General features: G+C 35.4%; 2 protein-coding genes across 4 annotated transcripts in view; one reads left to right on the top strand and one right to left on the bottom strand.

Annotated features, from left to right (window-relative positions):
- LOC142351238 (116 kDa U5 small nuclear ribonucleoprotein component-like) overlaps positions 1-16,999 on the top strand; it is a 664,445-nt gene that overhangs the window by 2,296 nt on the left and 645,150 nt on the right. The gene's annotated exons all lie outside the window — the stretch shown is intronic.
- LOC142351237 (uncharacterized) overlaps positions 1-16,999 on the bottom strand; it is a 427,767-nt gene that overhangs the window by 160,351 nt on the left and 250,417 nt on the right. For all 3 annotated transcript variants that reach the window (XM_075403377.1, XM_075403378.1, XM_075403379.1), the window contains one exon: positions 10,840-11,041. In XM_075403377.1, coding sequence (XP_075259492.1) covers positions 10,840-11,041 — 202 coding nt within the window. The remainder of the gene's footprint in view (positions 1-10,839; positions 11,042-16,999) is intronic.

Raw genomic sequence — 16,999 nt, 5'->3', positions numbered from 1 at the left:
TAGCTGATACCGTGCAATCAGAAAACAATGAATGTAACACATTGTTGCAAAAGTATGGAGCATCAGTTTTCGCTTTGTCAGCAGGAGCTCCTGCGTCGTATTTCAAATCAGCTCCAGACGACTGAACAATTTTACATTTGATTTCGAGAAAATTTTTTTGTAAATCTATAAAATTATTTCGATCACCAGAGACATCAAACTCTAACATAGGTCCATTTGGACTGTAGACAGGCCCCAATTTTTGGCAGAAACGTCCATCAAACGTTAATAAGAGAGCTGGCTTTTCAACTAAATCCAGAGAACTGTGAGTTGCTTCTGTTGGCAACAAATTAGCGATCATCTTTAACTTTGGCGAAAAAATCTGACCGACTTCTCTTCAAGGGCCTCCGAGTGGAAATGATGTTTTTCAGTTTTACTAATGCTGTTGACCTTTTAGACGAGCTCTTTGACCGACTTCTTAGTCTACGTTGTCGTAGTGTTCTTTTCCGTGATCCGCCGGTCTGTTTTTTTTTACTGTATTAGAAATGGTGTTTTTGAACGCTTGCTTTGGAGATTTTTTACTGCTTACTACGTCTAGTAGCTCCGGAACGCTCTGTTTCAACAGTTCCTTTCCAATTCGTTTGGCAGTCGGTAGAATGAATCGACGTGCTAAGGGTAGAGCAACATGGCCAATACCCGCAGCCAAAGCTCCAAAGCCACTACCTCTTTGTCGATGGTATCCAGAAAAATGCGGCAAAGAAGTTGCTTGATTTGCGTAGTATGAATCCATTTTAACTTGAAAACTTTTTGAATTGTAACGTCAAGAGAACTTTTCCTGTTCCCGAGAAGGGAACCAAGTCACCTGTTTCTGTTCGCAGCTCAATAGAAATGGATTGAATTGTGTTTGTCAGTAGCTTTTTGTAATCCAAGTTCGAAAAAACTATTCTATGTGTTGGTTCAACTTCACAAACGCTACCGTTTTTTAGACGCTGTTTTGAATCAATGACTCGTAAAAGAGGCGCTTTGGCATCACCCACGTACTGATATTCAATAATGTTTGCATATACAAATATCAAGTGTTTACCAGCCAACAGATCCGCTGGTAGCTCTCCATAATAAGCTTTTGTGTCGTCACTTTTCATTAGTTTATCTGCAGTCGTGTTCATTTTATAGCCTATATGGATACCATTGCCATCAGGAACTCCTTCAAAACCAAGGATACTTGGAATTTCCTTGCTTGGAAACGTAATCCCTTCACGTTTTCCAAATAAAATTTCGTATTTTCCAGAATTTTTTATTTCTCTGAAGGAAAAGTTAGGCAGTCCGGCTGTACGCTTTATTAATGATAGAAGCTGATTTACTGTTTCAAATGTCCCTGGAATAAAGCCTAATTTTGATCCATTGTATGGTCGTGAGATAACGTTGGCATCTGCGGCCCTTTTCGTAGCTTCTTCATATTCTTTCAAGCTGAAAGCAATAAAATCCCCCTCCACAACGTTTTCAATTTTTGTTGGAAAGATAATTTCACTTAACGCTACCCTCCAGTCGCCAGAAAGTTGAATTTCATCATTGAAAAAATTTCGAAATGACGCCAGTGTATTTGATTTGAATATTTGCATCGATGCAGATGATATAACATGTACTGTGAACTCATCTTCAAATTGATTGCGAGCCATTTTATTCGCTGCGTTCACGAACCAGTTGTAATTCTGGTTGATAGAATTTACCCTCTATTTTTTCTTTGTTTGTGTCAGTAATAGAGTAGGTTGGCGGTGACAACGTCGGAATATCTGTAATCTCAAATACCTCGTCAGTAAAGGATTGTTTGTATCCCTTCCTGAACGCTTTGTCCTTTTCGACAATTCTAACAAAGTCTTCGATATAAAACTTGGGTTTTTGAAGGATACTTGTTTGAGCACTTAGTGAGACCAGTCTTGGTACAACTTTCTTTGTAACTTTATTTGGTGCAAGTTTAGTGACCCGGTTAACACGTGAATTAATTGTGTTCACAAACTGATCCAATTTATCAACATAAGAGTATGTCCACTTTTCTTCAAGGTATCGGTAGATGATGTTTTTCAGCGATGTTTTATTCTGCAAAAGCAGACTTTTTTCACTAAAGGTGCTATATAAATGAATCCCTCTTTTCTCACACATGCTTTTGAAAGCTCCAAGAAACTCTGTACCATCGTCAACCCATACTTTTAATGGTTGTTTGTACTTGATCATTTTTTTGAATGCTTGGGCTGCTTCTGTTGCATATTTAGTTTTCATTGTTCTACTCTTAGATATCGTGACACAGTCAACTGCTACCAAAAGGTATTTGACATCTCGATCAACATGAGCTAAATCCAGAGACCAAATTTCATTAATGTCCTTTACAATGACTCGTAGTCTTGGAAACCTTAAACGAACTGAGCGGTATTTTGTGAAGGATGGTTTTGCTTCTAAATATGACTTCACTTTAGCCATTGACATTTTGCTTTGTGTATGAAGTCGCTTTGGGCTACCAAAAGAAGCAGGGCCTTTTGAATAAAGTTGCTCCAAGGTTTTTCTCTCAGAAGAAGAAAGGATCCCATTTTTTCGGTTCGCTTTCTTTTTTGTTTGTCTTTTCAATTTTGTCTTTTTTTCCTGTTGTGGCTCGTTTTGGGTTACCGCTTCCTGATTGTGGACTTTGTTGGGTTGGGAAGAATTCTTGTTCACTTTCAGGCTTGTAGAATTTGCTTGGCGTAAGTGTTCGTAACAAGTTCAGGCGCAATCGGGAGAACTGCTAAAATTTGAGAGTATTCTGATTGATCAATTTTTTTAGTAGGCTGTTGTAGATCATACAAAAATTTGGAGACTTGTACACTAGTTGGTTCTTGATTGATGTATAGTAACCTGCTTTCCTCTCCAATTGTAACTGCTTGTGATTGGAGGTCAAGCATGACTTCTGCGCGTTGGATTTTGTGTTTTTCTTTCAGTTTTACTAGCGCCATTATTAATTCAAAAGTTCCGGGGGCAGTTTCCGGTTTTTTTGTGACAACTGGATCAATTTCGCTGTCATCACTAATCGAGTCCATTTTTTCGAGGTCTTCTACTTCTTTTTCCCGTTCAGTTAACACTGGCTCTGTTTGAACTACTCCATCTGCTTTTTCCACGCTGCCCTCAGAACTTGGCATATTTCTTTGCATGAGTGTTAACTGAGCTGCTTTATTTCTGTAGGCTGGGTTGTCGAGAATTTCGCTTTTTAATGGTTGTTTCGACATAAACATTCGCTTCGGAATCAGAACGAATTCTTTTGCATGCATTATGGTTTTTTCAAGGTAACAAGCAATGCTAACCGTTTTTACTAGGTCTAATTCTCTCAAAAATTTTCTTTTTTGCCTTCAAGCTTGTCTGTTTAGATAAAATTTTTTGGAATGAATTTTCTTTGGTTTCTATCAAGTTTTTGTTACTGGGAACGTTACCATTAACCACGTTCGGGATAACAGCATTCGCAGACTCAGCATTCGCAGATAACAGCATTCGCAGATAAAATAAATAAACTTTTTGGATGCTGACCTCATTAACTTTTTTAGCTTGATATCCGATACCTGTAGCATTTGCTGAAGCATACAAAATTCTTTCTTTTTCATCGGTTAGGTTTGTAATAACAGATTTTGCTGCAGGTAAATAAAAAATTGAGGGGCCTGGAGGCACAATATTAGAGGAGTAACGTAACGCGTCTGACGTTTTTGGGTCTAGATCATTTAATAAATGGCCAAAAGGTTGCTTTGTTGCTAACTCGTAACTTTCTCTTAAAAATTGTGTGTTGTTGAGTTGTCGACCAATTAAACCAATTTGTTGAACATCACGTGGCGATTTAAATAAAACAATGTGTGTTGTATTAAGATCAATCGTATTGGACCATTTGCTCTGTTGAAACAAGTTGTGCTTCACGTAAATCACTGATTTTTTTATGACGTCCAGCTGTCGCTAATTTTGAAAATTCTTTATTGCTAAAAAATTTCGTCACATGAATCATCAAATACCAAGAGACAATCATCTAGTTCTGATATTTCTCGAAACTGGAAAACTTCATAAACTGAATGTTTATTTTTCGCTCAATGAACTGAAATTTAGGTTGGTCATGCTGATAGAAATAAAATATTGATTCAAACTTGGGTGAGAAGGTGTTTTGAAGTAACATTTTAAAAATCAATTCAGTTTTCCAACAACATGATGGGCCACAAATAGCCATAAAAAGTCTATCAGTAGTAGAAATTATTTTATTCATAGTTTCGGGTTAGGTAGAGCGTATCCAACTGTGCAAGAGAGGAGTGAAAACCAGAATGTTGACTCTTCACAATCGAGTTTAAAAAACACCAATTTGACTAAAGAAACATAACCGACTAAACGTCGGAAGAATTGCTCTTGAACGATTAGTGGGAGCTCTAATCAATTGCAGCCTGCTTCAGTCGGGGGGGGGGGTAGCCTAAATGGGACTAAGAAGTTCTATAGTGGGCTTCAAATAACCACATTAGAGGTTAACATATACCACTATTAAGATTTAAAGTTAAAAAAATGACACCAGTTTCGGCGCACTTTTTGTTTGACTTTTAGTATTAAATTGCCGCCAATTGAGTTCAGCTGCTTGAAATTGTGATTGAGAGAGAATTTTAGATCACGCGAAATGCAAAAAGTCAAGGGCGTAAAAGTCATTCGAAAAGTCAAAACCGTCAAGCGAAAATTTTGCATAAAAAAAGACACACACGTTTACAATAATTGCTATGAACTGCGTTCAAGAGCAATTAAACAGCTATAAGGAAAACAATTATGAAAATTTGGGTAAAATAAACCACCTCAGATCTTGGAACTCTAGAGTTACAAAACCGCCAAGATCGCCTTTCTTTGTGGTTTTCATCAAAAACTAAATCAGTTATTGCTCCTCCAGCGTCAGTGTTGTCCTCAGGTTGGCTCATTTGAAGGATACTTGTTTGAGCACTTAGGGAGACCAGTCTTGGTACAACTTTCTTTGTAACTTTATTTGGTGCAAGTTTAGTGACCCGGTTAACACGTGAATAAATTGTGTTCACAAACTGATCCAATTTATCAACATAAGAGTATGTCCACTTTTCTTCAAGGTATCGGTAGATGATGTTTTTCAGCGATGTTTTATTCTGCAAAAGCAGACTTTTTTCACTAAAGGTGCTATATAAATGAATCCCTCTTTTCTCACACAAGCTTTTGAAAGCTCCAAGAAACTCTGTACCATCGTCAACCCATACTTTTAATGGTTGTTTGTACTTGATCATTTTTTTGAATGCTTGGGCTGCTTCTGTTGCATATTTAGTTTTCATTGTTCTACTCTTAGATATCGTGACACAGTCAACTGCTACCAAAAGGTATTTGACATCTCGATCAACATGAGCTAAATCCAGAGACCAAATTTCATTAATGTCCTTTACAATGACTCGTAGTCTTGGAAACCTTAAACGAACTGAGCGGTATTTTGTGAAGGATGGTTTTGCTTCTAAATATGACTTCACTTTAGCCATTGACATTTTGCTTTGTGTATGAAGTCGCTTTGGGCTACCAAAAGAAGCAGGGCCTTTTGAATAAAGTTGCTCCAAGGTTTTTCTCTCAGAAGAAGAAAGGATCCCATTTTTTCGGTTCGCTTTCTTTTTTGTTTGTCTTTTCAATTTTGTCTTTTTTTCCTGTTGTGGCTCGTTTTGGGTTACCGCTTCCTGATTGTGGACTTTGTTGGGTTGGGAAGAATTCTTGTTCACTTTCAGGCTTGTAGAATTTGCTTGGCGTAAGTGTTCGTAACAAGTTCAGGCGCAATCGGGAGAACTGCTAAAATTTGAGAGTATTCTGATTGATCAATTTTTTTAGTAGGCTGTTGTAGATCATACAAAAATTTGGAGACTTGTACACTAGTTGGTTCTTGATTGATGTATAGTAACCTGCTTTCCTCTCCAATTGTAACTGCTTGTGATTGGAGGTCAAGCATGACTTCTGCGCGTTGGATTTTGTGTTTTTCTTTCAGTTTCACTAGCGCCATTATTAATTCAAAAGTTCCGGGGGCAGTTTCCGGTTTTTTTGTGACAACTGGATCAATTTCGCTGTCATCACTAATCGAGTCCATTTTTTCGAGGTCTTCTACTTCTTTTTCCCGTTCAGTTAACACTGGCTCTGTTTGAACTACTCCATCTGCTTTTTCCACGCTGCCCTCAGAACTTGGCATATTTCTTTGCATGAGTGTTAACTGAGCTGCTTTATTTCTGTAGGCTGGGTTGTCGAGAATTTCGCTTTTTAATGGTTGTTTCGACATAAACATTCGCTTCGGAATCAGAACGAATTCTTTTGCATGCATTATGGTTTTTTCAAGGTAACAAGCAATGCTAACCGTTTTTACTAGGTCTAATTCTCTCAAAAATTTTCTTTTTTGCCTTCAAGCTTGTCTGTTTAGATAAAATTTTTTGGAATGAATTTTCTTTGGTTTCTATCAAGTTTTTGTTACTGGGAACGTTACCATTAACCACGTTCGGGATAACAGCATTCGCAGACACAGCATTCGCAGATAACAGCATTTGCAGATAAAATAAATAAACTTTTTGGATGCTGACCTCATTAACTTTTTTAGCTTGATATCCGATACCTGTAGCATTTGCTGAAGCATACAAAATTCTTTCTTTTTCATCGGTTAGGTTTGTAATAACAGATTTTGCTGGAGGTAAATAAAAAATTGAGGGGCCTGGAGGCACAATATTAGAGGAGTAACGTAACGCGTCTGACGTTTTTGGGTCTAGATCATTTAATAAATGGCCAAAAGGTTGCTTTGTTGCTAACTCGTAACTTTCTCTTAAAAATTGTGTGTTGTTGAGTTGTCGACCAATTAAACCAATTTGTTGAACATCACGTGGCGATTTAAATAAAACAATGTGTGTTGTATTAAGATCAATCGTATTGGACCATTTGCTCTGTTGAAACAAGTTGTGCTTCACGTAAATCACTGATTTTTTTATGACGTCCAGCTGTCGCTAATTTTGAAAATTCTTTATTGTTAAAAATTTCGTCACATGAATCATCAAATACCAAGAGACAATCATCTAGTTCTGATATTTCTCGAAACTGGAAAACTTCATAAACTGAATGTTTATTTTTCTCTCAATGAACTGAAATTTAGGTTGGTCATGCTGATAGAAATAAAATATTGATTCAAACTTGGGTGAGAAGGTGTTTTGAAGTAACATTTTAAAAATCAATTCAGTTTTCCAACAACATGATGGGCCACAAATAGCCATAAAAAGTCTATCAGTAGTAGAAATTATTTTATTCATAGTTTCGGGTTAGGTAGAGCGTATCCAACTGTGCAAGAGAGGAGTGAAAACCAGAATGTTGACTCTTCACAATCGAGTTTAAAAAACACCAATTTGACTAAAGAAACATAACCGACTAAACGTCGGAAGAATTGCTCTTGAACGATTAGTGGGAGCTCTAATCAATTGCAGTCTGCTTCAGTCGGGGGGGGGGGTAGCCTAAATGGGACTAAGAAGTTCTATAGTGGGCTTCAAATAACCACATTAGAGGTTAACATATACCACTATTAAGATTTAAAGTTAAAAAAATGGCACCAGTTTCGGCGCACTTTTTGTTTGACTTTTAGTATTAAATTGCCGCCAAATTAAGTTCAGCTGCTTGAAATTGTGATTGAGAGAGAATTTTAGATCACGCGAAATGCAAAAAGTCAAGGGCGTAAAAGTCATTCGAAAAGTCAAAACCGTCAAGCGAAAATTTTGCATAAAAAAAAGACACACACGTTTACAATAATTGCTATGAACTGCGTTCAAGAGCAATTAAACAGCTATAAGGAAAACAATTATGAAAATTTGGGTAAAATAAACCACCTCAGATCTTGGAACTCTAGAGTTACAAAACCGCCAAGATCGCCTTTCTTGGTGGTTTTCATCAAAAACTAAATCAGTTATTGCTCCTCCAGCGTCAGTGTTGTCCTCAGGTTGGCTCATTTGAAACAGTTTTTTAAATTAAACAATGAATTGAAGCTCAAGCTCATGCATAACTAATTGAAAATAAAGATTTCATAACGCACAAATTGCGAGTTTTCATCAGTCTTTTTGTAAGCAATAGTATAGTTTGCATTCACATAGTCAGTTTTATCTCTGAACACAACCGACTCTACGTTGCTGTCTTTGATGCTCTCCTTGATTTCTTCCGGCAGGCTTTCATCTGTTGGAGATATCTGAACTGGTACTGCATGCTTGGGCATAGGTGAAGGGGTTAGTTTCAGTCTTCGCGCTTTCTCTTGCATAGACATGATATAGTTTGAAATACTCTAAGAGGGAAAGGTACTTCTTCAGTGTCTCTATTTCTGTTTCAGTACAGGTAACTTGTTGCTTTCTTAGCACAGTTTGACCACGAGAATCAACTTTGTCTTCTTTGACAAATGTGACGGTTAGCTGGTCTTCAGCCGTTATGTAACTTTAAATTGTCAAATTTGGAGACAAATTCACTTGAAGGAGAGATGGAGTTGATTTTTCCAAACGACGACTCATTCGTCAGCCACTGGTAAAATAGTTTTGCCTTCTTAGTAGCACAGTCTATGCTTCGTTGTCGTTTGGGACAACTTACGGCATGTAAATCACAAATTGGTATGTCGCGATATAATTTTAGGTTTTCAACCTTTGGACGTAACAGCGTCTCCAAATTGATAACGTCTCTTTGGAGTAAAATCTTCAAAGTGTCCGCTTTTTCAGTTCCTTTTGCATAAAATTCGGCAAAGGGAAAACGAAGTTTGATACTTTGAATAATTTGCTGCAAATAGCAATAGGGGTAATCTCCGCTCTCTCAAGCCAAACCATGAAGAAATTTAGAGACCCACTGGTAAGACTTTTGTTCACTTGAAGTAAGTATATTGAATGAATTTGGGGGTAGAAAAAAACTGTATCGCTGTAATTATGAGTACACACAGAAAGCTCTTTGATTATAAAACCCGATTTTCTATGTCGAAAGCCTTCAATATCAAGAACAACTGGTCGCAGTTTCAACATTCCAATAACCTGAACAAGTTTTTCTTAAAAGTCTTCACGTAGAGACAGAAAGCTATGCCTGTCACGTGACCGAGATACTCATTTGTGACTGGACAGGGCAAGACGTAAGAATAACCTGGTCCTTTTTCGCTGTGTTCAAAGACAAAACCGGAAGCGTCATGGAGAATAGCATGCAATTTTAAAATTTTGTATGATTTGAAATATTTGTCAAGAGCAGAATCGTCAATACCAATGAGACCACCATAGGGTCTTAACTTCAATGCAATATCCAAATTAAGATCAGGATCCAGGTAAAAACAAGTTGCCAAGAAATACAGATACCTTCCACTATACCCTGAATATTCTTTTTCTACTTCCTGGTATAATTCGTGAATACTTTTCAAATCTACCGTTGCAATCGTTGCCATTGAGCGCTCCTTGAAAAATGAAACTTCAACCTAATCAACAAATTTTTGTTGTAGAGGTAGATACATAGAAAACAAAAATATTGAAAGAAATTGTAATTTAATCCCACCAAATCTATTTCACTGGTTTTCAATGGTGACCCATTTACGATAACTCCACCCTCTTCTTTCCACCCCTATACTGTTATGCCCACTTAGGATAATCCCTGTATACCCATGTTTATTCCTCGAAAAAATACGCACTTGATATAAAACCCTGTATTCCCATGTTTAATTACTGTAAAAAAAAACCCCACTTAAAAACCCGCTATATTCCCATGTTTAAGTATCGTAAAAGACCCAATTAATATCACCCCCCTTTATTCCCATGTATCACAGGATTACCCTCTCACCATGACCTCCTGAAATTACATAGTCAAGATCCTAAGAATGCCCACTCATGATCACTCCCTATATTCCCATGTTTAAGTATCGTAAAAAAACCCCGCTATATTCGCATGTTTAAGTATCGTAAAAGACCCACTTAATATCACCCCCCTATATTCCCATGTATCATGACCTCCTGAAATCACCATGACCTCCCGAAATCACAGTCAAGATCCTAAGAATGCCCACTCATGATCACTCCCTATATTCCCATGTTTAAGTATCGTAAAAAAACCCGCTATATTCCCATGTTTAAGTATCGTAAAAGACCCAATTAATATCACCCCCCTATATTCCCATGTATCACAGGATTATCCTCTCACCATGACCTCCTGAAATCACATATTCAAGATCCTAGGAATGCCCACTCATGATCACTCCCTATATTCCCATGTTTAGTATCGCATGAATAACCCCCCCCCCCCCCCGCTCTTAACGCTCTTATTATTTTCTACTAATGTGTGAACAGATCTTAAAAAAAGACAGCGCCCCAATAGAATTCAAATTCTTTGAATTGTAAAAAACCAAGAGCACCGCAATATAGCTTCGCTCAGCTTACAGCTTCGCAGCTATAATAACAACACTTGCTCGTGTGTGACATTGGAAGAGGTGAGGTAGAGGACATAACCGGCATGATATTTAGAATATAGCCGGCAGATTGCCGGAATAGCTGCGAAAGAATAGACCTGCGTGCCACATAATAGAGATAAACAGATACAGATCTAAATTGAAAAAAAATCGACGCCGCTCAAAAAACTAGGCTAAAAAAATTTAGCGATAAATTAATAAAGCTTATTAAAATTCATTCCACAGAAGCCTGTGTGAACAAATGTAAAACGAAAAAAGAGCATCAGACGACGAAACAAAAAAAACCAAGAGCACCGCAATATAGCTACGCTCAGCTTACAGCTTCGCAGCTATAATAAAAAACATCCAAATTAACTGAAGAGTTGGATGATGGGAGTAATGATAATGATGATGAGAGCAGAGGTATTTGCCTTTGAATCCCGCAGCGATGGAAGTGACAGGGATGACGAAGTCTGAGGAGAACTTGCGAGACTTGGAGAGTTCCTCGTAGAGAGTGAGACAGAAGAAAGCCATGGAGGGATAGTGGATGATGAACTTCTCTCCACTCACAGGCAGATTCATACAGTCTATGTAGCGAGTAGAAGTGTCATTCATGTGTCCTTTTATCTCCACCTGCAACCACAACACAACATACACTCCAATTCTGTCATCATCATCACCCCTTTTAGTGGAAGCTAATCCAGGCACATCAAAACCCTAAGAGAATTTCTGCCCGGCACATTGCCGGAAAATAGTCCTCATTGCCATAACTCCGATTGTGATTGAAAGAAGATAATCCCACCAAAGTCTGAAAACGCAAAAACGGCCAGGCAAAAAATTTCCATAAGACAAACACGTTGCAAAAAATTCTTCAAACTTCGATGGAAAGCAATCAAAAACAAAAACAGCCGAAAACTGAATGACTTAGAAAAATATTTTGAAGTGCATTCCATTTCGATTGGATTTCATATTTAAACACATTTCTGTTCCTTAAAAAGAGGATTTACAGTTTTATCCCGTGTATTTTGGATCTCGTTTTTCGATCATTTTCTGACTCGATCATTTTAGATTGCTTTTTTTCAACTGCTGTTTTTAAGCACTTTGAAGAAGCGAAGAGGTGGTCGGCCTGAAGAAAAAATGTTGAAATGTAGAGATTTCATGCAAAATGTTAAAAAAGCTGTGAACTAAGGTAAAGCAAATAAATTTTTCTTTAATGAAGAAAAAACACAGTCGGAAGAATTCCAGAAACGACCCGAAATCACATGATAGAAGGAGAGGCGCAGGATAGAAGTTGTAAGTAGTGGATAAAACAAGGATTCCAGCCATCAGTAAAATTCGACCCTTTCTCCAAACGCTAATCGCACATGTCGGATCGGGCCAAATTTGACTGATTGCCGGAATCCTTGTTTTATCCACTACTACATATTCACTCTAAGTCTAACATTAAACTATGAAATGGCTTAATTCTAGAAAATAATAATAAGCTCGATTGCAAATTCACCACTTTTTTCGTTTTTTCACACTTTTATGTTAAATCTTTCAGCATATTCCTCGAATCTATCTTTGGTATGTGTATATCTATATCTATGTAAATAAATACATAATCTACACTTAAAATTTTTATATCTAAATCCGCTGATGTGTTGATTTTCATTACACATAACACAAGTTATATATAGACTAGGATCATTATAATGTATATTCATATGATTAATATAATCTCTATTCTTAAAGTAACCCTTACAGATATAACAATCAAATAAACTATCTAAACATTTATCACAACATTTTCTCCATGATTTATCTTTACAACCACCACATTTTACTGATGTAGACATTCTTAATTTGTATGTTTTCAAAAATGAATTTTTTGTCTATAAAAATAAAGATATCTAAAGTAGAAAACGTAAACCTTTGTTATATTTGTGATTTGGCCTTCGCAACAAGGAAACAATTTATTAAACATAATTTAAGTGATGAACACTTAAACAGGGCGAGAAAGGAGTATGAGGATGAAGTGGAAGATCCACAAAGCGGCTTCACCGCTGAAACTAGGGAAAGGGTGTATAAATCAGATGAAGATGACTACGTTCTCAGACCTGAAGATAATACTAAGGATATTATTAAAACTAAAACTGAAACTAAAACTAAAGGTGATGATACTATCTACACCAGAATTAGGTATGAGTGTAAAGAATGTCATGAAGAATATAGGAATAAAATAGCGCTAACTACCCATTCAAATAGTCACAATCGCATGTAGCTAGAAAACACAGAATACTTTGATATAAACTCTAGCCAGAACATGAGCGAATTTTATATTAATGATAAAGCTGGAAATTACATTGAAGATATAGATGAAGCTGTTACTAATTCTTTAGATGAAATTAAAAAATGTTACCAGTATAGAAAAGTTTTAAATATAAGGTCACAGCCGAGTGTGAGTACAAGAAGAGAACCAAAGATGAAGTTAAGCTTACAAAAATATTCTTCAGCACTGACTATATTATTAATAAGGCTATATATGATTACGGTGACTTCAAACAATGGCTAGATTTCCAAAAGGAAATATACGAAGGCTATGGCTACGACTTTGAGTTTCTCGGATTAAGAAGTATTCAGTTAAAAATTGAACCAACTAAAGCATCTATTGGTAGTTATATAGATTTACCACCTGATCTCTAAATCGAACTCTAAATCGATATTAAATATACGCAATTCCAAATACAATTGCTTACAACTAACTGTAACTGCTTTGCTACATCCCGCCCCACACCATGCAACACATGAAAGTTAACATGTAAATAATCTAATTGAACCAAGACAACAACATGAAGATGACTTTGGTTATTTATTGAGAATACAGAAATTTTATAATATTAATATTTCAATATACACACCTTGTGGTAATGGCAAAGTAGAATTACTTAAACCAGTGGATGAGTTTGATAAAGATAGAAAAGATGTCAGAATATTGTTTTGGGAAAATGCTGGAGTAGAACACTGTGCTCTAATTAAAAACATAGAAACCTTGTTATATTGACCAAATAAAAATAACATTAAATATCATTATTGTGATAGATGTACATATTGGTTTGATTCATAAATTAAATATGATAAACATGTATGTTGCCACTCTTTCAATCCAGAGATTGTTTGCCCAAAAAAAACATATTACTTTTATAAACGAACACAAACGTCAGAATATAAAAAATATTATAACTGCTGATATAGAATTTTGCATTGTTGAAGTCGCAACTAATGACAAAAAAATATGTAATAGCTGAACACATACCAATAGATGTGGGTTACACATGGCACTGTAATTTCAAATACTACTTCGGTCTTGATTGTATCAAAGGATTTGCTAGTGATCTATTAGAAACAGAAACTGAGAATAACTTCAAGCGCAACAAACAAATGATATTTAATGAAGAAGATAAATTATATCATGAAACTAATAACACTTGTCATATCTGCAGTAAAACATATATTAAAAAATTAAGAGATCATTGTCATGAAACTGGTAAATATAGAGGACCAGCATGTAGAATATGTAATCTGAGGTACAAACAACAAAACTCCATTCCTGAAATATTCCACAATGGCTCTGGCTATGACTTCAACCTACTATACAGTGAACTCTTTAAACAGAATAATGATAAAAGAAAAGTAAATAACATACCACTAGCTGCTGGCAAGTCTAAGATGTTTAGCATTGGTTGTCTTAAATTCTTAGATAGTTATAACTTCTTAGCTATGCCTCTATATCAAATGGCGAAAATATATGGGTGTAAAACTAAAACATTATATCCATATGAATACTTTGGTTTTAGATGACTATGACAGCGAAGCTGCCAATGGTAGCAAAAATACCTACCAAGAAGTTATAGGTAATCCAAAAATAGAAGACTTCAAATCCTCACTACATAATAAATTACCAACACAAGAAGAAGTAGATAACTTTAATAATGAAAACAGACATAAAACCGGTAGAGATCTAACTATACAGTATTTAAAGAACGATGTCGAAATATTAGACTATTGCACGAATGAATATGTTAAATTAAGCATGAAAGAATTCAAGCTCAACCCACTACATTACGTTAGTCTATCAGGCTATAGTTTTGATTGTTGATTAATGTCAAGCAGTGTTACATTAGATACATTACAAGATAAATGTTAGATGATTTTGTTGAAGCAAAGAGAGGAGGCATATGCGGTATAATTGGAGATCGGATAGTCAACAATGGTGAAACAGGTCCCATAACAGTAATATCTGGTACATTGATGCAAACAACCTATACCGCTATGCAAGGATGCAAAAGCTACCTTATAAGGACTTCCAGTTTACTACTACTACTACTACTCTTGATACTATATTAAATACTCCAGCTGATATTGATCACGGTTATTATATAGTTTGCGATATTGATTATACTGATACATGTAAAGATAGAACAGAGCAACTAGCATTAATGCCTGATAAGAGAAAGATAAATGATAATGAATTGGGATACCGAGAAAGAGAGAAAGGCAAAACAAAAACAGAGAAATTAATCTTAGACCAAAACAACAAAACAGAATACATGGTTCATTATAGGATGTTAAAATTCTTATGTTAAGATGGGTGTAAAAGTAACTAAAATACAGAGTAATTAAATTTAAACAAGATTATATATGTAGAGATTATATACAAAACAATGCTAATAAAAGAGCAACAGCTAAAGCTGAAGCAGAAAAGGATGTAAGCAAATTAATGAACAACTCCCTATATGGAAGAATGTGCATGAATCCCCTACACTTCCTTCAGAGTAAGTTCTTACACGATGAAGAAAAGATAATGAAAAGTATAAGTAAACCAACATTTAAGAATACAACTAGATATAGAGATTATAGCCAAATTGAATATAAAAAGAAAAAAATAGAATATGATTCTCCAGTATATGTATGTGTTACTATATGGAAGAATGTGCATGAATCCCCTACACTTCCTTCAGAGTAAGTTCTTACACGATGAAGAAAAGATAATGAAAAGTATAGGTAAACCAACATTTAAGAATATAACTAGATACAGAGATTATAGCCAAATTGAATATATAAAGAAAAAAATAGAATATGATTCTCCAGTATATGTAGGTGTTACTATCTTAGAATTAAGTAAATTACACATGTAAGATGTATTCTATAATATTCTTCAACCATCTCTCAAAGATCTACAACTCCATTATATGGATACTGATAGTTTTGTATTAAGTTATACGGAAGGTAAAGTTAGTGACAAGCACATGGATCTGTCCGATCTGGAGCCACCAATCAAAAATAATAATAAAGTTCCAGGTAAATTCAAACATGAATTAGGTAGTAAAGTTATAGAAGAGTTTATAGCCCTGTCACCAAAGACATTTACTTTCAAAGACTATCCTAAGAATACTAAAGAGAAAGGAATAAAGAATTGTAACAATGCTAAACAAGGGGAGTATTATAATGCACTTACGTATAACACAGAGAGAAGTGTAGATCAATGTAGAATACAAAAAGTTGGCGATAACATGCCAACAACAAAAACAAGTAAGATTAGTCTAAACACATTTGATGATAAAAGATTTTATGTAAATAATATTAAAAGCTATCCTCATGATGAGAATCTATATCTATTCAAAAGAGATCTGGTAAACAAAATCTTTGAAGCAGGTTCCCTGATTAAGAATGCACTATTAGATGGAGACAAAGACCTATTGGTTAAAAATAATCTAGAACTAACCATTAATGATGATAGAAAGTTAATTGAAGCCGCTATTAGATTATAAAATGACCTTATAAAAAATAACTAGGCTAGATAAACTCATAGAATTAAATAAACTACAAAAACTAAACAGAAGAAATAGATTAGAAGATAAATCAAAACAACAAGAATATTATGGTGGAATAGAAGAGTTATTTGATCCTTTAACTAAAACTTTAAATACAAACGCTGAAACAATGCAAGCTCTTCAAAACAAAACTTTGGCTGTGCTAGACAGTAACACTAATACTTTAAAGAGTCGAGGACACCGTCAACAAAACAGCTTTCTTGATGAACGGGCCGCCCTCTTAACACCCACACCCGATCCACATACAACATTAAAAGATGATAGAGGGCAAACTTTTGCCGTAGACAATGATATGATTGATATTTTATTACTAATGAGTAAACAAACAAATAAACAATTCCGATTAATATCAGTTGATCCAAATTCAAACAAATTTAAAATAAATGATGTAGATGTATCTCTAGTCCCTGGTATAAAAATGAAAGGTAAAGTCTATGATTTTTCAAAGGGTTTTTCTATATTTATTACTAATAAAGATGTAACCGAAAGAGATATAAAGGGTGATGAAAACAAAATAAAACAATTTCTAAGGGATATTGGTTATAAACAAAGAGGGGATACTAAAAGTAATAGATCGAAAGTTATAAGAAGAATGTTTTCTGGTATCGGTGAACCCACTTCTCGTGTTATATCAATACCAACTTCCAGTAAGATAAAATATATCGTCGTGATACTAGTGATTATGAACAAGGGATAGTAGAAGAAGAAGAAGAAACTG

The sequence above is a fragment of the Convolutriloba macropyga genome, chromosome 12, assembly GCF_964194025.1.
Source record: "Convolutriloba macropyga chromosome 12, txConMacr16.3, whole genome shotgun sequence".
In the NCBI taxonomy this organism is placed as follows: domain Eukaryota; kingdom Metazoa; phylum Xenacoelomorpha; order Acoela; family Convolutidae; genus Convolutriloba; species Convolutriloba macropyga.
Note: the sequence above shows the minus strand (reverse complement) of the source record. Positions and strands in the feature narration are given on the sequence as shown.